General features: G+C 44.7%; 1 protein-coding gene across 13 annotated transcripts in view; it reads left to right on the forward strand.

Moving 5' to 3' along the window:
* Window positions 1-20,437, forward strand: part of PTPRT (protein tyrosine phosphatase receptor type T) — a 767,160-nt gene that overhangs the window by 706,881 nt on the left and 39,842 nt on the right. For all 13 annotated transcript variants that reach the window (XM_064167548.1, XM_064167549.1, XM_064167557.1 and 10 more), the window contains 2 exons: window positions 6,969-7,156; window positions 15,053-15,140. In XM_064167548.1, the coding sequence (XP_064023618.1) occupies window positions 6,969-7,156; window positions 15,053-15,140 (276 nt within the window). The remainder of the gene's footprint in view (window positions 1-6,968; window positions 7,157-15,052; window positions 15,141-20,437) is intronic.

Raw genomic sequence — 20,437 nt, forward strand, 5'->3', positions numbered from 1 at the left:
TGTTTATTAATATTCATTCCTGGGAAGGAATGAGAAATCTTAAAAAGGGCATCAGTCATCCCACTACCAATATCTGTCTTTGGGCACTACCTGCAGTTCAGTGCCATTTGTTCCCATCTGTTATGCCTTCTGCTAATAAATGTTCTGTGTCTGCAGTGAAAGATGAATCCCTAGGCTTGGCCATGACATGATTTGTTGATAGTGAGATATAGGGGGTTTGGGTTTTGCCTCTATCTCATACTTGATTAATGCACTTTTTTATGTAAAGCATATGTTTGACTCCATAATTTTCTGTTCCAGTTGTAGACAACTCTGAACATAAATATTTTTGCACAAACAGCTTCATTAGAGAAGTGAATATTTAATACCAAGAAATAAAGGAGGTGGATTTCCCTATTCTTTTCATTTCAGTAAGGCTCATGTGGTACCAGTACTGTAAGGCCTGAAGTACAGCCTTAGTCTTACAGGATCACAGAATCATATGGGTTGGAAAAGACCTTTAAGATCATTAAGTCCAACCATTGCCTGTTCACCACTAAGCCATGTCCTTCAACACCACATCTACATGCCTTTGAAATCTCTCCAGGGATGGGGACTCCACCACTGTCCTGGGCAGTCTGGCCTGGGGCTTAAAAACCCTTTCAGAGAAGAAGTTTCTCCTAACATCTGACCTAAACCCTTTCTGGCACAGCTTGAGGTCGTTTTCTCTCCTCCTATCACTTGTTACTTGGGAGAAGAGACCAACTCCCACCTGGTCCAGCGTCCTTTCAGGGACTTGTACAGAGAGCCAGAAGGTCTTTTTGTTCTCAAGGCTGAACAGCCCCAGTTCTCTCAACCACTCCTTACAAGGCTTGTGCTCTGGACCCTTCCTTAGCTTGACTGCCCTTCTTTGGAAGGCTAGAGGTGATTCTTGGAGAAAATGGTCATGGCCAGTACCTATTGAAGATGCTCAGATGATGTCATCAGCACAGTCTCTTCAGGGGAACCAGCATGTCCTTCCCTTGCATCCATAAACATCTCCCAGCAGTATGTAAGGACATTTGTCCTGTTCTCCTTTCTACTGCTCAGAAGGATCCTAACAACAGGAGTTGCTGTCCTCCAGAGAGGATGGGCACTGCAGTGCCTTGTAGCTCCTCGCAGATGAGCGGGACAGGCAGAGAAAGCTTTCTTTCCTGAAGTCTCACACAAAAACTGGCTTGTGCATCAAATGACACAGACATTTGCCCTGAATTTCACTCTCTTGTAGCTCAGATGAGCTTTCAGCCATGCCTAATCAATCTGCTGTGAGCTATCCACAACCCAGTACTTGAAGACCTGAAAAAGATAGAGAGCATCTGATATCGCTGCTTAGCAAGTGTCAGCATTGCTGGCTTTTTATGTTGCAGGACAAGTTAGTTCTGTGCAATGAAAACTCAAAAATCAGTGGCTTGATCTGGTCTGTAGTCTTCCAGACCATGTCATCCTCTAAGGAGCTGTAGGAGAAGGAGAGGCTTCCACACCAGTGCTGTGCTAATATTTACCTGCAGCAGAGGCATGTGCCCTCGTAAGATGTTATTTGAGTTGAATTTCTCTTATGTTTCTTTCTGCCAGTGGATGATCAGGTTGCTTGGAAAGCTTTCTCCTCCAGTCTTTAGTGGCTTCTAGCTTTCTCTGCTGCTTTAGAGTTGCCAGTAGTTTTTCACCTGTAAGTAAAGATTTGCTCTATAACACATGCAGGTCTGAGAGCCCCTTTCCACCAAGGAGGCAAAGAGAGATTAGACTCAGGGAGGTCCATGCATTTGCAGAGCTGTGCTGTTACAGTGGCTCTGCAAGCCTTAGATCAGCTCTCCAAAGCATCTTCTTTACATCTTCAGGGGGATTTTCTTCTGTACTGTCTGGTGGAAAAAAAAAAGTATGCAGTAGTTTCTGTGAGATTAGGATGCTCTTGTGTAAGGTCTTTACCAAGTGATTCTTCAAAATCTCTTTAGAATCTAGAGAAAATTACTTTCTCCAGCTTTTACTTTTTTATGCACATATCCTTTGAAATGAAAGATGCTTCCTCTGCTTTGTGTCAGTCCTGGTGTCAGAAGGCCTTTAAATAGCTCAGTTGATATCATTAGATAAATGATGTTTTGACTTCGGCTTGCTGTGCCACTCTTTGTGTTGGATATAGCATCTGAGAGCTGGGTATTTATCATATAATAAAGCCTTGATGCACACAAAAAAGCAAATCAATTTTACTAGTTTGCACCATATCCTTAATGTGAGGGGAAGAGATATTAGCCATGCTGTAGTCATCCCTGGAAGATGTCACATAACTGACAAGCCTTTCTCTAATGCAGAGAGGCTGGAGCTGTGTGTAATTAAATCCATCACGAACACCACTCAGAATATCATTTATTTTGTGCAAAGGCTGTCTGATCGTGTTACACACTTGCCCAGGCTAAGAGAATGAAACCAGAAACTGGCATGATGATCCTGTAATTTCAGATACAGAAGGAAGTCATGGATACCACAGCAAAAGCTTGGGAAGAACCTTCTCTACATACACAAGCTGACACCTGGGTGCTGTATTGCTTTTAGTGTGAGGCACAGGTTAGTTCTCTGGTCAGAAGGCAATGCCATAATCTGTGTCCAGATGTCTGCCTCTCAAGCTAACAAAATTATGTTTATGAAACAAGACCCAGAAAAGGAGCTAAAGTTTTAGTCCCCAAAGCTGCTCTGGAGGAGCAAATCCCCTCCCACCACCCTTGCACTGGATTCTGATCATACAGAGCCACAGGAGTCTGATCATGTAGAGCCACTTCCAGGCTGGGAATCTAATTTCTCAGCTGCTCTTCATCTTTTCTGTGACATCTATGGAGGAGTTTATCAGTTTTTCTGTGTAGGGAGACATATTTATTTTACTTGTCTGGGTAGCAACAGAAGTATATAACACAAGGAGCTGTAGCAGCGGGCAAGCAATAATATCTCATATCTCAGCCTCAGGGTTACTCATCAGCTGGGGAAAGCTGCCAGCTAGCACCTGGCCCGTGCTTCAGCTTTTCACTGGAGTCCAGTTTGTTTTTCTTGGCAGAGTAGGACCTCATTCCTTACTGCAGCAAGTCTACAGTAGCAAAGACAGTCCCAGAAGCACCATGTCATAAGCAGAGCAAGTCTGTGAATATTCAAAGTGGAGTCAACATAGTTAAATATGATTATGTGCAGGGTTAAAAGTGGAGTCAACATAGTTAAATATGATTATGTGCAGTTACACCCTGAACAGAGAAGCTGAGATGCCTAAATCAGGGTAGTTCTGTGAGAGCCAGGGAACCATTGATTTAACATCTCATATACAATTTCAAGGTATTCTGTGAACTCTTGGGCTTCCAGAAATCAAAACATCTGCCTTGGCAACAGCTATCTTAGAAGGGGCAGCACGAGTGTTGCACTAAAAGGGGTTAACAAACAACTGACAATGTATTTAGTTATTGCAGCTGCTAATATCAGATTCTCCACTAAGAGCACGTTTCCAGCAGCAGGCAGATACCTGTTCTATTTACAGCCTCACAAAAGGAACCGTGGAAATGGTGCTGGGGAGGAACTGGAGCTCTTGAACATCCTGCCCTAATGAGACTTCAGAAGCTCTCAATTGATTTGCTTTATCAAAGAGAAACTGGAGAAGTGATTTGATCAGTGCCTGCGCGGGTCAGGATTTCAGATGCTCAGAGGGCTCTTTAATCTAACAGGAGGTATAATACGACTCAGTGCCTGCAAGTCAAAGCTGAGTAAAATCGAACTGCAATTAAGAAATGTTTAGACAGCAAAGGTAATTAACCATTGCCACAACTTCAGGGGTTGGGGCAAAATCACCATCTCCCAAAACGTTTTCATTTCAGTTGTTTCTTGGAACTGCATTCCATCTTTGGCAGGCAGTGAAATCTGGTGCTATGTGCTCTTATCCCCAAAGCCAGGACGTCTGACTAGGAGGGAGAGGTGTGTGTGAAGTATAATCTCAACAACCTGGTGCACACTCTCTGTCCTTAGTGGTTTCTGAGTATTATACTGAATGATTTCAAGCCTCTTTCAAAAAAAAAAAAAAAAAAAAAAGTCTCTTTTCTTGATTTGCTGTTCTCACTGAGAGCTTGTAAAAGCACATGAGCCTGAGCTGGGAAGTCAAATAATTGAGCAGAATTAGTTCTGGACTGCCTTAAGCCAGGAGACAGATTCATAACATGGGGACCTACTTTGGGGGAAATTAGTCTGGAAAGAAGGGGACAATGCTTCTGTGACATTTGCCTCTCCCTGTGATCCTTTTCTCTGAGGAGAGCCCAGTATACCAGAATTAGAGGACCTGATGAAGAGAAAAAGGAATAGTTGTCTGCAGAGATGCTGGCGGAGCTGAGCTACACTTTCCAAGTAGCCTGTGCTCTCCCTACGCCTGTGGCCACATTAGCACCAGAACCACACAACAGTTTCAAGACTCCCTTTTGACTAGGGATCCTGTAATGTGTTTTAATTGGGACTGATAAAAATGTGGCATCACTTGCAGGTTCCTCAGAGAAGCCAGTTGTGAAATTGGGTTTGTATTAAACCTAATGATAGAAAATTAAGCATAGTATGTCTGTTGGAAATGGTCTGCAATAAAAATCTTCTCCTCTCCATTACAGAAGGTTAATAGGGAATAGGGGAGGAAAGATGCACTGGGAAAGGGAATCCAACTAGGGGAATTAATAAGCCTTGAAATTCCCTCTGTTCAGAGTTCCCACACTGTCATTAGTCGGAGCATTAGGGCTGATTATAGAAATGCTTTGGATGTTACTCTTTCTTAAATCCCAAATTTATTCCATTTTGTATATGCAGGTTGCTTTGCTAGAGCCATAGCTCTGTATATCTCTCAGTATCCTGGGAATGTGGCTGCCTTTGTGAGAACCTGGGACTCAGAAATCCTTAGATTCAGTAGCCCAATCTGCAGAGCAGATGAGTGCTTTGTGCTTTGCTCAGGAGCAGCAGGAGGTGTTCAGTGTCACTGATAAGTCAGCCACCACTCCCATCTCGCACTGGAGACCAGCTTGCCCCTCAGTGATGCCCACCACTGGCATTCCTTAGTCCTTCTCACAGTCCTGTAGCTTCAAAACAGAGCACATACCAGTCTGGATACCTTCCCCCAGTAAGGCAGCTAAAGTGTTTTGAGTGGTGTTTGGTCATGGCATTGCTTTGCCAGCTTCTGAGAAGGCTCTCTGATGTCCTCACCCATCTGCTCCTGCCCCCTTTTTTCTGTGAGAGTCACAGCACAGGTCCTGGCTGCTGCTGATCAGAACTCTCCAGGCATTTCTCAAGGATACCAATCCTTACAACACCACTTCAACCACATGTCTGCCTCTCTAAAATCACCTCGAGATTGCAAGCTGCTTTATTTTCCCTTTCAAACCCACGACTGTTGTGTTGCTGACGAGAGGTAGTGTTTAGCCTCTTTGTCAGGCAGCTTTCTGTAAGAAGCAAGCTTTGTGTACTCTGTCTTAAGGGTTTTAGTGAACAACCTGAGGGAGAGGTTTTCTGTTTGCTAACAGGTTGGGTTTGGGTTAAACCAGGAAGAATTGATGCTCACTGTTAAGACCTTTATATGGGAAAGGACTTGAGCATCTTAGATATTCCTGATTCTAGGATAACTCAATGGTTTGTTTAGCCAACTATTTAAATTTATTCAACTCTGCTAACTAAGAAGCTGAGTTTTTCATGTAATCTGAGTTTCTGTTGTTAAAAATAAATGAGTATCTCACTGTTACAATATTTAAGTTCTTTTCTGCTAGTTCACCAAGAATATGTTGGTATCAGTGCAGATTTTTGCTGGCAATGTAAGTGGTCACCATTCCATCTGTGTATTGCCAGAGATGATTTTTTAAATCTATTTCTTTCAAGAAGAAAAGACAAAACACTGTTCTGTGAAGTTTGAATGTCTGAAATGCTAAGTTTCTGCATGCAAGATAACTGTATTTTGATGCTGCTTTGTTATTTCTGGTAATATGACATCCTTGTAATTGATGTAGAAATTTTAGGCCTGAACTAGCAGCACTGTTTGATTTGCCTCTAGCAACCTGTGTGGCTTATTTGAAATGGTAATAATTGGTTTGCTGTTAACTCAGGCTCCTTTCAGTTATCTCTTGCTGTTCACCCTAAATCCTGCTTGACTGGGAGGCGGGGACAGGCTCTTCTCACTGCCTCCCTGTGGTAGGACAAGGAGCAATGGATGGGAAAGGTACAATTTCTTCCTTTGTATAGAGTGGAGACTGGTGAGTGAGAGAGAATGGAAATTCCTTTGGCTTAGCAAATGTTTCAGCATCTGAGTTGGCTCTTTTCACTTACACCCATTGCTCCTTGTCCTATCACAGGGAGCAAGTTGCAGCATAAGAGGTTCCACCTCAACACAAGGGGGATTTATTTACTGTGAGGGTCACAGAGCACTGACACAGACTTCCCAGAGTGGTTGTGGAGTCTCCTTCTCTGGAGACTTTCAAGGCCTGTCTGGATGTGTTCCTCTGATCTGAGCTAATTTGCATGGTCCTGCCCTGCAGGGGGGTTGGACTCGATCTCTTTGGGTCCCTTCCAACCCCTGACATCTTGTGATCCTGTGAACATCTTGCTCATCTGTCTGTGTCTTCCAGCAATGTTCTTTGCAGGTCTGTGAGGAGAGGTAAGTTAACTCAATAGAGTGGTTCTGCAGAGCTCACCCATACAAACCATGCTGTGTCTATGTGCTGGATACTCCCCAGTCTGATGGGCTTGCTTACTGTGTTTCTGCCTCTCTGGGTTTGTCTTCTTGACACACAAATTATTCAAGTGTGATGTAGTCTTTCCAGCTGTAGGCAAGCCTGTGCTTCCTACTTACTGCTTTACTTTCTATTGCCTGCACCATCCTGTGGGGTGGTGGAGAAACAATTACATGAACAGAGCAAGCACAAATGGAAATAACAGAAGGGTGAAAGCTTGTTTTGCCTCTGTCTTTATAACAGACAGTAGCCATGGAGAGATGACCCAGCCAACCCTGACTATCCAGACCCACCCGTACCGCAGCTGTGAGCCAGTGGAGATGTCCTACCCCCGCGGGCAGTTCCAGCCAGCCATCCGCGTGGCTGACCTGCTGCAGCACATCACCCAGATGAAGCGAGGACAGGGCTATGGATTTAAAGAGGAGTATGAGGTGAGAGGAACCTGTGCTTGCATGAATGAGTAAAGAAGTTGCTCTCACAGAGGACAGATAAATGCCTGGCAAGGGAGGGTAAATGTTTTCAAGAGCGTCTTTTTCTTAATTCATTCACCCTCTTAAACCTTTCCTTTCCGTCTTGGTTCTGTTGATGAGGATGGGATTTTACAGCGCCAGCAATCCTTGGTGGTCCTCTAGTCCAAAGAAAATGTGTTTACTGCATCACTAAGGTAATGGATGTGGTGTTGCTCCATTAGCATGAGCCTCCCCTCCCCCATAAGAAAGCAGACAGTAAATAATTAATACGTACTGAACTCAGGACTTGGAGTCCTGTAGACTCTACACCGTCCCTGGAGGTGTTTGTGAAAAGCCTGGATGAGGCACTTAGTGCCATGGTCTGGTTGATTGGCTAGGGCTGGGTGCTAGGTTGGACTGGATGAGCTTGGAGGTCTCTTCCAACTTGGTTGATTCTATGATGTGCTTTCATTGACAATAGCACAAGCCAGGCTTTTATTAAAGGAAAGGGTTATACTGGAGGTTTTTGGGAGTTCAAATTACTCTTGATCCACAACTGATCAAATTAAATGCAGAATTATAAAGGCAAAGGCAGGAACCTTGAGTATCTTGAATGTTGGTGGAGTTTAGCAGTATGCTCAGTCCTCTGACTCTTAGTATATTTGGCTGATATACTCCTCCCACTCCATGTAAGGAGAGAAGCAAAGAGTAAGCTGCAACAGTGAAAGCAGCCAACCTCCCCCCAACCTCTTCTCTACAAGCTGGAATGACCAGGAATGTAATCCAAATGGCAGGAGGAAACATGACCTTGGGGAGGAGTTGGAAGAGGAATATACATTTAGAGCAGAGAGAACAGAAGAGGGAAATAGCATCAAACATATGTGAGCCTTAGCTCTATCTAGCGAGCCATAATTATAATGAATGTAGTAAAGCTTGTGGGAAGGCAATAAGCAATTAATATGCATAGTGGCATTAAAACTGCTTAAAAATAACGTAACAGCTGTGAAAAATAAGTTACTTAATGAAAACAGCTCACTTTTCTACTCTGCAAGTAAGGGTCCAGGGGGGTTGTATCATTGATGCTGGGGTTTGCTGTAATTGAGAGGCAATTTTTTCCTGCTTGTCACCAGGGAGTATTTTTTAATCAGATGCATCAAAGACTTGTCGTAATAAATGTTTCTGGTAAGTGCTTGTGAACCAGGTCTAGTTACTCATGCCCCACAATCAAGCACACTAATTAAACTATCAATATAAGGAGCTCTGTTTAATATTGAAAAAGGGTAATAATTCTCTTAGGAGATTTACTTAGCCCCTTCTCAGCCTCCATTTTCCATGACTAGTACCCAAAACTACATTCAGCTCAACTACAGATACCCTAAGATGTAGATTTTGATGTTCAAGAAGAAAACAGGTGCTGGCATATATGTAATTTTCTGGCACTGGCGTTGGTAATTATCAAAATAGCACATTAGCATGAAAAATGTCAGTGCAACTTTAAGCTCCCCAAGTTCTGCCTTCCCCAGAAAGTGTTCTCTACATATGTACATAATGATGATGACATTATATAGATTTGCATAATGCCTTTCTTTAAGAGAAATAGCCTGGAGAATGCCACAAGCTCTCAGATCACATGTGCTGTTCTACCCTGCAATCAGAGGTAATTGCCCAGAGTAGCAGTGGTGGAGCTTGGTTTTGAGAGCATGGGGCGCAGGCAGCGCTTCAGCTCCAAATAGCTTTCAGCCTCCACCAGCAGTACCTGAAAGGCAGGAGGATGTCAGAGAAGCTTGGAACTCCAGAAAGGTGGGAGGATTCAGCTGGCTGAGCCTGGAGTCTCAGAATGATATCTGGAGGAGCACAAAGCTGCAAAACCAGCTTTGTCAAACGTTCTGCAGAATGGTTAGGCAGGAATTTGATGTCTCTGTTAAAATGTGTTTTCATAGACTAATATCAGTGTCACCTCCAAATATATACTTTTTTTTTTCTTCTAAGGAGCTCATTTTCTACTTACTTTGCAAATTGAGAGCATAAATTACAGTGTATTTAGTGACATGTTAGCAAATAATTTTCCTCTCATGAAAAAAATCACTTTGTGCAGAGTGTATCAGTCACACGTGACAGTCTCTTATCTCTGCGCGTTCTCATCTCCACCGAGCAACCTGGAAATTGCATTTGGTGTTTGTTTAACTGGTACCTTTGCCTGCAGACTGTCAGAGCACAGGGAGCACATTTTACCAGCAGCAGCTAGAGAGATGCTCCTGGTGCTTGCATCTTGTGCCCAGCTCCACACCCAGCTAAGAAGCAGGATGGGACTGTCTAAGTGGTGTCACCGCTGGTGTAAGATGGGTGCTACCTGGGTGCGGGAAGGTGGGAATCTGTAGGCACGTGCCAGGTCTGTGTTATTTTGGGGCTGCACCTGAGGCCAGATTGTGACTTGGGCCTTTTTTGGCTGCTGCTTCTGTTTAACAGCAAAACGTGGAGGCCACAAGAGAAAAATAAGTCCCTGGCACTGGCTGTAGATAGGCACTATTTGGGATTAGACCCAGCCATAAACGTTGAAAGGCGACACATTTAAATGTCACCTGTTCCTTCCTCTGAACATATCAGCCCTGATTTGTTGTGAGCTGTGGGACCAGACCCACTGACTTACTGCGAGCAGCAATTACTGGCTGTGGAGATAATAAGCTTAAGTATCCAAACTCATTTTCCATTATGATTTAGGATGTCACTAAAGTGCATTCTCCTGCTGCATTACTGAGGCTGTTTAGTTATTTTGGATTTTGTGGCTCTTTCCTCAAGCATCTTAGTACTGAGACTGATGTTACCCCTGGATTTTAACCCTTTCTGTTCTGGATGGCTGTGCATTTTCTGTCTGGTCAGAAAAGTAGTTCATAGAATCAGCCAGGTTGGAAGAGACCTTCAAGATCATCCGGTCCAACCTAGCACCCAGCCCTATCCAGTCAACTAGACCATGGCACCAAGTGCCTCATCCAGGCTTTTCTTGAACACTCCAGGGATGGTGACTTCACCACCTCCCCGGGCAGCCCATTCCAATGCCAATCACTCGCTCTGTGAAGAACTTCCTCCTAACATCCAGCCTAGACCTCCCCAGGCTCAACTTGAGACTGTGTCCCCTTGTTCTGTTGCTGGTTGTGTGGCAGAAGAGACCAACCTCACCTGGCTACAGCCTCCCTTCAGGTAGTTGTAGACAGCAATGAGGTCCCTCCTGAGCCTCCTCTTCTCCAGGCTAAACACCCCTAGCTCCCTCAGCCTCTCCTCATAGGGTTTGTGTTCCAGTCCCTTCACCAGCTTTGTTGCCCTTCTGTGGACACGTTCCAGCACCTCAACATCTCTCTTGAGTTGAGGAGCCCAGCACTGGACGTGGTACTCTAGGTGTGGCCTGAGCAGTGTTGAGTACAGGGGAAGAATAACCTCCCTTGTTCTACTGGCCACACTGTTCCTGGTGCAGGCCAGGATGCCATTGGGTCTCTTGGTCACCTGGGCACACTGCTGGCTCATCTTCAGCCTACCATCCACCAGTACCCCCAGGTCCCTTTCTTCCTGGCTGCTCTCAGCCACTCTGTCCCCAGCCTGTAGTGCTGCTTGGGGTTGTTGTGTCCAAAGTGCAGAACCCTGCACTTGGCCTCGTTAAATGTCATCCCTTTGGCCTCTGCCCAATTCTTGCAGTTCAGGCTGTGGTGTGACATTGCGAAGTGCTCGGTAGCAGGGTGTTATTGCAGGTGTTTCTGTAGAATCACTTAGGCTGGAAAAGACCTTTAAGATCATCAAGATTGACCATTAACACAACATTTCAAAGCTGGCCTCTAAACTATGTCACTAAGCACCACCATCTAGCAGCTTCGAAATTCTTCCAGGGATGGGGACTCCACCACTGCCCTGGGCAGCCCCTTCTGGGGCTTGACAACCTTTTCAGGAAAGAAATTGCTCCTCATGTCTGACCTACACCTTCTTGGTGCAAGGCTTTGCTATGAACCAGAGTGAAGAACTGAACTGATTTAAACAGTTCTTTTTCAGGTTATTTTCTTTTAAGGCAAAGCAGTTTTAAACCCAAGATCACAGCAGAGTTGTTTGGAACAGTTTTGCCACCACTTTTGTGAAGGTAGTGGCTACAGAGAGAGGGCCAGGACTCTGTGGAGTGGTTCTAGATGAGCAGCAAGGCTTTTAATTGATGTTATTGCCTTTGGCAGCAATCCTGCAGCACCAGGGTAGATCAGTGCAGATGAATGATTCAAGTTTTTGTATTTAATTTAAAAACAAAGAGTGAACTAACAAAATGCATCCATTGGAAATTTAAATTGGCTTGCACTAAGCCTCAATTTGCATTTGGGCCCTGGTGCTTAGGAAGCTTGATTGAGATGAAGCTGACTTTCAGAAACCTGTCCTTGTAATTGCAGATAAAAAAATCAAATCAATTTAGTTTAAAAAGCATCATTGTAACATAAATTCTTCTGCTGGGGAGATAATTCAGTGCAAATTTCACAAAACTTCTCCAGAAGAAGCAAAGAAAAGCCTAAAAATCAAATACTGAGTTTTGAACAGTGAAAATTTGCTCTTAGCAAATCAAAGGAAGGAGAAAGAGAAGCATGGATCAAATCGCAAAGCCAGAGGGATCTGTCCTGATTCGCCACTGCTGATAAAGCAGGGAGCAACAAGAATATGAATTTCGCTATTAGAGACACCTACTGTACAAACTCAAACTGAAGGAACAATGCATTAGATATGAACCTACTATGATTCTTCACAGAGAGAGTGATTTGCATTGGAATGGGCTGTCCAGGGAGGTGGTGGAATCGCCATCCCTGGAGGTGTTCAAGCAAAGACCTCATTGCTGTCTACAGCTAACTGAAGGGAGGCTGTAGCCAGCTGGGGTTGGGTTCTTCTGCCAAAGAAGCAGCAACAGAACAAGGGGACACAGTCTCAAGTTGTGCTTGGGGAGGTGTAGGATGGATGTTCGGAGGAAGTTGTTGCCAAAGAGAGTGAGTGGCATTGGAATGGGCTGCCCAAGGAGGTGGTGGAGTCAGCATCCCTGGAGGTGTTCAAGTAAAGCCTGGATGAGGCACTTAGTGCCATGGTGTGGTTGATTGTTTAGGGCTGGGTGCTAGATTGGACTGGATGATCTTGGAGGTCTCTTCCTACCTAATCTGTTCTATGATACTCTTCTTCCTGGTGCCACCTCAGTACAAGAAGGACATTGAAGTGCTGGAACAGATCCAGAGAAGAGTAACAAAGCTGGTGAAGAGTCCGGAGAATAGGTCTGGTGAGGAGTGGCTGAGGGAAATGGGGAACATTACTTATTTAGCCTGGAGAAGAGGAGGCTGAGAGGACACTTTCTCGCTCTTTAGAACTCCCTGAGAAAGGAGGTTGGAGCCAGGCTGGGGTTGGTAACAAGTGATAAGACAAGAGAAATGGCCTCAAGTTGCACCAGGGGAGGTTTAGGTTGGATGTAAGAAGACATTTCTTTCCTGATAGGGTTCATAACCACTGGAACAGGCTCCCCAAGCAGGTAGTTGAATCTTCATCCCTAGAGGTGTTTAAAAGAGGCAGAGATGCGGTGCTGAGGACCATGATTTAACACCAGCCTTAGCAGAGTTAAAGAATGGTTGGACTTGATCTTAATGTGTTTTTTTCCAATGAAACAATTGCACAATTCTGTGAATTGTAAGCAGTGTTTTTGCCTTTGTGTTTCTGATGCCACTTCGATTCTTGGTGCTGCATTTTTGGTGATCACACAGAAAAAGGATTTGTGCTGTACCCGCAGATCCTTGAGTTTGTTCCTCTGCTGTGTATAAAAACAGGTAGACCTCCCCAAACACAGTTTGTGTGCCCCACCGACCACAGCTGTGCTGCTTCTCTACAGACATAGATGGCTGTGTGAGGAGCAGAGATTTCTGTGATACTGAATGAGATATGAGATGAAAAAACCTGCACTCTTAAATCTTTAGAAGCTATATCAGGCAAATACAAAAACATCCATTTCAATGGAGAATGTCATGTTCAAATCACATGAAAGGATGGGGTTTGTTGAAAAGGGATTTATTGGACCTGAATGTATTTTCTTTGGCCAGAATATTTTCTTCCACATGGAAATCATGAGAAAAGATTTCCTTTTCTCCCCCCTCCCCCCTCCTTTTTGTTTCTTTTCAGACAGCTGTGATGAGATGTGCAATGACTGTTGCCATTCTCTGGTCAGTCTGCTGTAATTTGATATTAGTGGGAAAATAAGGGAACTTTTGTCCTCAGTCTTTGAAGATGAAAATGAACCTTTCTTACCTCTCTTCTTTTACTCAAGGACTTTTTTTCTGTTGCATGTAGGTTTGTTGGTTGAGGTTTTGTTGGGTTTTCGCTCGGGAGATGAGCTACTCTTTGGAAACAGCTGCCTGTAAAGGAAATATATGTGTGATCAAAGCCCTCACCAATTACAGAGCTATTACTCTTTCTCCTGGGCTTTTGAATAGGATCTCACTGTCCCTGTCTTTTGTCAGCCGTGCTTGTGGCAGTGCTGCAGTGCCTGACATTTTCTGTCCTGGAACCCCTTTGGGGGAAATTCACAACGATCTGCTCTGCCAGGGGCTTGCTCATATTAAGTTTAATTGTAATGTCAGTGTTGTAGATCCTAATAATTGTGTCTCTCTGCTATTGCATTCAGACACTGTAATAGACCTGGATGGCTTGGGAAGATGAATATAAATTCATTTTCCAGCACAGCTGTGCCAAACTACCTGCTGCTAGCTAAGGCAGATAGGATTCTGCAGTGATTGTGGTGCAAAATCCTCATAATTCCCTCAGGACTATAAATAATGCAATTTGTAACATTGCTGTTGGTTTTAGTAATGTAGGATCATGCTAGGGAGTAGGTCTGGGAGGAGGCAGATCCACAGAGGGAATTTGGTGGAAGCTCACTCGTGTTCTCAGCACCAGTCACGGCTGGCAGCTGTGGCATGCAGCTCGTGGCTTGCCATTCCGTTGTGGTGATGCTGGTGATCCTGAGGGAGCTGATGCTCTGCCTGCTGCATTCATCTGCCTCTGCCAACCTCCCCAACTGCCCTGAGACAGAGAGAAGGATCATCTTGCTACAGGCAAGTGAGGAAGGCAAGACCATCCTCCAGCCAGATCCTGAGACAGCTGCCATTTTCCTGGCTTCCTTCCTGGATGTGTCTCAAGGGCAAAGTGGCTCAGCTGAGTGTGTTCAGAGTAGTCGTAGGGCCAAGCTGTAGGCCAAGGTAGCATTGTGTGCTGCCAGTTTCCTTATGCCATCCTGTCTCAAAGAGCAGATTCTAGGAACCATGGCCTGGCCATTTATTTCGTGCTTCATGAACGTGTTTTACCTCTTTCTGCCTCTCTTTTTTACACATGATCTAAACCCCTGAGCTTTTTCATTTTTCTGCAGAGCAAAGCAGCTAGTGGGTTGTATTGCACCACCTTGTTGTTAATGTAGAAACAAGCAAAGCCTCTGTGTCTCCTTTCAGCTGAAACACAGAGGACTGAGTGCTATGTTTGAGCCACCTGGGTTTCCCCTGGAGTGTGTGTGTGGTGTGAAATCTCCACAAGCCATGCTCGATAGGGGAAATAAGGTTAACCTATGACTGTGCAGCCAGAAACAAATCTCTCTGATCCTTTCAGCTCTGAAGTAGCTGGAGAAGAAAAGCAGCTCTTCATTGGCAGAAGCCAAGAGATGCAAACGGTCTGCACCAAGCGCTGCTTTTGGCATTACTGGACGTGTCCTTTCCTCAAGAGCAGCTGTTTGCTTGCTTGGCTGCTGAATTATGCAGCACCTTTGGTTTTGCCCCATTCAGTCACCTTAATGCACCTGAAGGCACTGGCCAGATTTTTCTGAACACTGCACTGTTGTTTATTTTGCAGGCACTCCCCGAGGGGCAGACAGCATCCTGGGATACAGCCAAGGAGGACGAGAACCGCAATAAGAACAGATACGGAAACATAATCTCCTGTAGGTGTAAATTCACAACGAACTGAGCCTGCTCTAAGGTTTGGTGTGCACCCTGTGGAAAAGGGGGGCATGGAGAATCTCACTTCAGGCTAGTTTGAGATGCTGAGCATTCAGAATTCAGTCTGCCTGTTACAGGTTGTGTTTCTGTGATGGTTTGTGTTATATTCTATGGGGTTTTTTGGTTGGTTTGCGTAAAGTCGTTGCATGGCTGTGGGTTTTTACACACTTTCAATCTACTTTTCTATCCAGCAGTGTGCTCTTGTGGCCAGGAGGGCCAGTGTCATTCTGGGGTGTATTAGAAGGGCTGAGGCTAGTAGGTCGAGAGAGGTGCTTCTCCCCCTCTACTCTGCCCTGGTGAGGCTATATCTGGAGTATTGTGTGCAGTTCTGGGGCCCCCCAGTTCAAGAAGGACCTCAGGGACAGAGCCACAAAAATGATGGAGTGGAACATCTTTCTTAAGAGGAGAGACTGAGGGAGCTTGGAGCTCTTTAGCTTGGGGAAGAGGAGACTGAGGGGTGAGCTTATTAATGTTTATAAGGATGAGTGCCACTGTGAGGGTGATGGAACACTGGAACAGGCTGCCCAGGGAGGTTGTGGAGACTCCCTCTCTGGAGATACTCAGAAGTTGCCAGGATGCATTCTTGTGTGATCTGGTATAGGTGATCCTGCTCTGGCAGGGGAGTTGGACTGGATGAGCTTTCGAGGTCCTTTCCACCCCTTAACCTTCTGTGATTCTGCTTTGCTTTGTACTTAATCTAAGGGCTAAATCCTTCTGCCAGATTTTCAGAGTGAGTGATGATGTCCATTTTCTCTCCATTTTTGCTACTTAATGTGGCTTTCAGAGCCACAAATGGGAGCACAAAAGGAGATGCAGATACATCACATTCTTAGATATGAATCATGGATTGGATTTTCTCCTGCCATATGTTCAGTAACCAGTGGAGCAGCCCCCGAAGAGCTGGTTTGATGTGTGGGACAAGCTTAGTTTCTGCCTCAGAATCACAGGCAAACAGCTGAAAATACACCAAAGCTTTATAGCTTTACTTCTATTCAACAGCAATTACTGCTGATGCTATAGGAATATTGATACATGACAGAACTGCAGGGCAGTGGAAGACTCCTTAAAACCTTTCAGGTCAGCTTTGTTCTCCAAGTCAGGACTAGATTCACCTCTAGTAATTTTTATCAGGTATTTGTGAAGCCTTTGCCTAATGATTTCCAAAGCTGAGCTTTCCACAGGGCACTTGACCTGGTGGTTCAGTGGTCCTTAAAATGACTAGGAGAGGTGAGAAGTAATTCTTTTTGAGGCCTTCTGAGTAGCATCAAGTTGGAGAAGCCAGGCCTGAGACTATTAGAACAAGAACTAAGAGTGTAAATGGATGTGTTTGTAGATTTTCCTATAGAACACTGTAAGAGCAAAATTAAGTTGTCCTGAGTGATATCTTCTTCTCAGGTTAAGTATGTATTTCTTCTAGAATAAACAGACTTGACTAAAGAATTTTTAACATGTTGGCCACAAACCAAGATCTTCTCACAAATAACTTCTCCTTTCTTTTAAGAATTGAAGGAAAAGATTGGTGTCTCTGTTTGGGTGAATGGCAAAGAACATCCCAGTCCAGGACCTCGTGGTCTCTAGTAAAGATGAAGAAATATGGACGTGAAGTTCAGAGTTTTTTGAGCCCTGATCTCATTCTGTGTTTGCTGCTGGCTTTGTGTGGGATGTGAGCAGGTCACAAGTTCCATCCATGTTAGCTTCTCCCTGTGGAAAATGGAAGTGATAGTACTGGAGTATTGTAGTTACTGTGAAAACCATTTCCTTCAACCTCAGCTGCCTAAAAGCTCCACCTCACTGTAGTTTCCCATGTTCCTAGTGACAAAGACAGATGCCTCCTGACTGAGGTTCAATTTAGCTGTCTAGACAATTATCTTAGATTAAATTAGTCTAAGACAGATGAGTCATCCAGCTAAAACTACACACTGGGTTGAGGGTGGAAGTGTCATAGTTTGACACAAGCAAGGAAACGTGAAAGACTCTGTATGATTTGGAGGGAGCAGTTGACACATCAAAGTGGAGATGGAAAGAGAGCAGACTGTGCAACAACCACCATCTAATTTATGTTGAAGGTGGCCACCAATAAACTCATGGACTCAAGTGAAATGTGAGGAGAAATTGGGGAAGCAAACTCAAGGAAGATAAATGGGATATTATCTAAAGGGAAGGTGTTGCCCAAGATGAATTGTGGTCTAACAAAGAGTGATGTTAGCCTTTAGCTGTAGATACAAATACAGCAGCAGCACAGATAGAAGGTGATGAGCTTCAGTGAGGGAATGCAAAATGTAATCAAGGCTAGGGGAAAAGTGTCTGCACAGTACAAAACATGGAAGAAGAAACTCAAGTTTGAAGTCTGTTGGGAAAGATTTCAGAGTGAGGTTGAGAGAGTGGAAAGGCATAGATAAAGCAAGGTGGTGAACAAGAGGAAGAATGTAAGAGGAGTTGAAGATAAGTAACAAAGCTGAGTGGATTTTCTTCCCTTCAAGTGTGTATGGGAACAAAGAGCTTGAGGAGGAAACGACAGCTCTTCTGAAAGACAGCAAGGAGAATTCAGTAATGTACTCCAAAGAGTGATAAAATGGAGTGAAATCCTTGCTTCACTTTGAAGAGACTAGGGAAAAGGGAAGGAGGATGACTAAGGCAGCAGCATATTGTTCATCAGGCATTCAGTAAAGCACTGGGAAATTATCAGCATTGTTAGTGGCTAGGCCTTGAGTTAGACCCAACTGATGGGTGACACTGGGCAGCTTCCCTGAGTAAAGGCAAAGACAGAATCCAGAGCAGAGAGTTGATAAGAGCTGAGAATAGCAGGAGAGCATCTCCCTCCAGGCAGATCACGAGAAAGAGTGTGCTCAGTGGGTACAAACTGTGCAATGCCTGCACAGAGGAAGGGAGGTGGAAGTGATTGCACTCTGAGCAGATTTGTTGTACTGGGACAGTGATTGCTGGCAAAACCCAGAGCCTGCACTGATCATTCTTACCTGTTTCTTTGGTAAAAGACCTACAGCTGGTAATTAAGTATTTTTTTTTGACCAGAGTTGCCATTTCATCACTCCTGGAACAAGATATCCTGGGCCTTTTGGAGAGACAACTGAAAAGTCAGGGTTTGATCTAACTTTTGTAACTGCTTCAGAGACTTTAGATAAGTGTGGGTTTGTAAGCTCTTGCAATAAGTAGCATTGCTCAGTGAATCACAGCAGATTAGATCTTGTCTTTATGACCTTCTGGGTAATAGTACACTGACAGGACTGTTTTATCTGTCTCACTGCTTTCCCAGGGCTCTATTAACTTTGTGGCTCTCTGTGAAAACCAGGATCTACTGCCAACCCCAACATCTGTTCTTCTTACATTTGCAGACCAAAACTGCAGATGAGGCTAATCTGTTCGTAGAGAGGAAATGCAAGAGGGCTCTAAGCTCTCCCAGTCTTTAAACCCTGGCTTTTCAGAGTTCCCTTCAAGCCGAAACACTGGTGTGTGTTTTGGGGACAAGGGAAGGCTAAGAAATGGATTTGATGGCTGCATGATCACAGAAGCCATAGCTGATGATAGAAAGATGTGCTGGAATTGCACAGATTTGCTATGCTGGAGGGAGCTGCCCTGGCTGAGCATAGTGTTGTATTGGCAGCTTTGATCCTGTGCTTTGGGTGCAAGAGCTAGAAGCAGACAGCTGTGGAGGGGCAGGATTTTTCTTTCAGGGGCAGATAAGGGATTCTTTTATCTGTTGCAGCAAAATGATTTAAATTTGCTTTAGGGCCTAGATACTGAGGCCTTCAAAGTGCATCAGAAAGTGGTTGTCAAGGGAGGGATGTTGAGCTCTAGTTGATTGAGCTGAACCCATTGCATAGAAGAGAAAACATCCAGAGGCTGTATGGCACCTTTGGTTCTATTCTGTTTCTCCCCATCCCCTCCATTTAGAGTCATTATTTAGAAGATGTAACTTCTCAGATGAGAGATGAAGACATTAGGTTGTTTTGCTTTGACTTGCAGGAGAGAACTTTCTCTCCTTTTTGTTTCTCCCTTGGCTGATCTGACAAGAGGAGCTCCACATTGACAGAGGTGCTCCTACCAGTCCTACTTTAGACACATCCTCCCACCCACTGTCTCTAGAATGGAGCTCTATCATCTTGCCCTTTAGGTGCCATGGTTCTAAAGTCTTGTGATGTCCATTGAAAACTACTAAGTGGATAACAAAAGACAGCAAAGAAGTTTGCTTCATTTCCTTCAGGCTCTGCCTGCCATGTGCTTTGAGCTGGAAGAAAGAATTAATCAGTGAATTTTGTAGTGGAAGAGATGAGCAACAGAGAGAGATGAAGGGAGCTTGCAGCTGAAACACATAGTGCTCATCTTGGTCACAGCCAGGGATAATGCATAAAATAAACCCCATGTCAGTATGGGATTTAGAAATCTTCTATCTTCCAAGCACTTCCATTCCATGATTTCTTCTGTAGCGTCTATAAACTCTTGCTTGTCTGTGCCATGTCCATGGTGTGTCATGGATAGGCTGCATCAAGGCACAGCCCAAGTACTTGTCCTTAGGAGGACAAATCATTCTTTCACAGTATCACCCAGGTTGGAAGAGACCTCATAGATCATCAAGTCCAACCTGTTACCACAGAGCTCAGGGCTAGACCATGGCACCAAGTGCCACTTCCAGTCCTGCCTTGAACAGCTCCAGGGATGGCGACTCCACCACCTCCCTGAGCAGCCCATTCCAGTGTCCAATGACTCTCTCAGTGAAGAACTTTCTCCTCACCTCCAGCCTAAATCTCCCCTGGCACAGCTTGAGGCTGTGTCCTCTTGTTCTGGTGCTGGCCACCTGAGAGAAGAGAGCAACCTCCTCTTGGCTACAACCACCCCTCAGGTAGTTGTAGACAGCAATAAGGTCTCCCCTGAGCCTCCTCTTCTCCAGGCTAACCAATCCCAGCTCCCTTAGCCTCTCCTCGTAGGGCTGTGCTCAAGGTCTCTCCCCAGCCTCATTACCCTTCTCTGGGCACGTTTCACAACAGGACTGGCTTGAATCAGTCCCAAAGATGTCTGCGTTTCTCTGTGGACTCTGTGGGGAGCCTTGACAGCCAGTTTAGACTCAGTGGGTAATATTTAGATGGCAAAAGTTGTGCAAGATTAATCCAGTGCTGGCGTCAAGGCGAGATGTGGAGGAATGACAATGATCTTCCAAATGATCGCTAATGGGGATTTTGACAGGAGTTCAGAACGCAAACGTTTTGGTGCTAAAAAAGGGAGCACA

The sequence above is a fragment of the Pogoniulus pusillus genome, chromosome 29 (genome assembly GCF_015220805.1).
Source record: "Pogoniulus pusillus isolate bPogPus1 chromosome 29, bPogPus1.pri, whole genome shotgun sequence".
NCBI lineage: Eukaryota > Metazoa > Chordata > Aves > Piciformes > Lybiidae > Pogoniulus > Pogoniulus pusillus.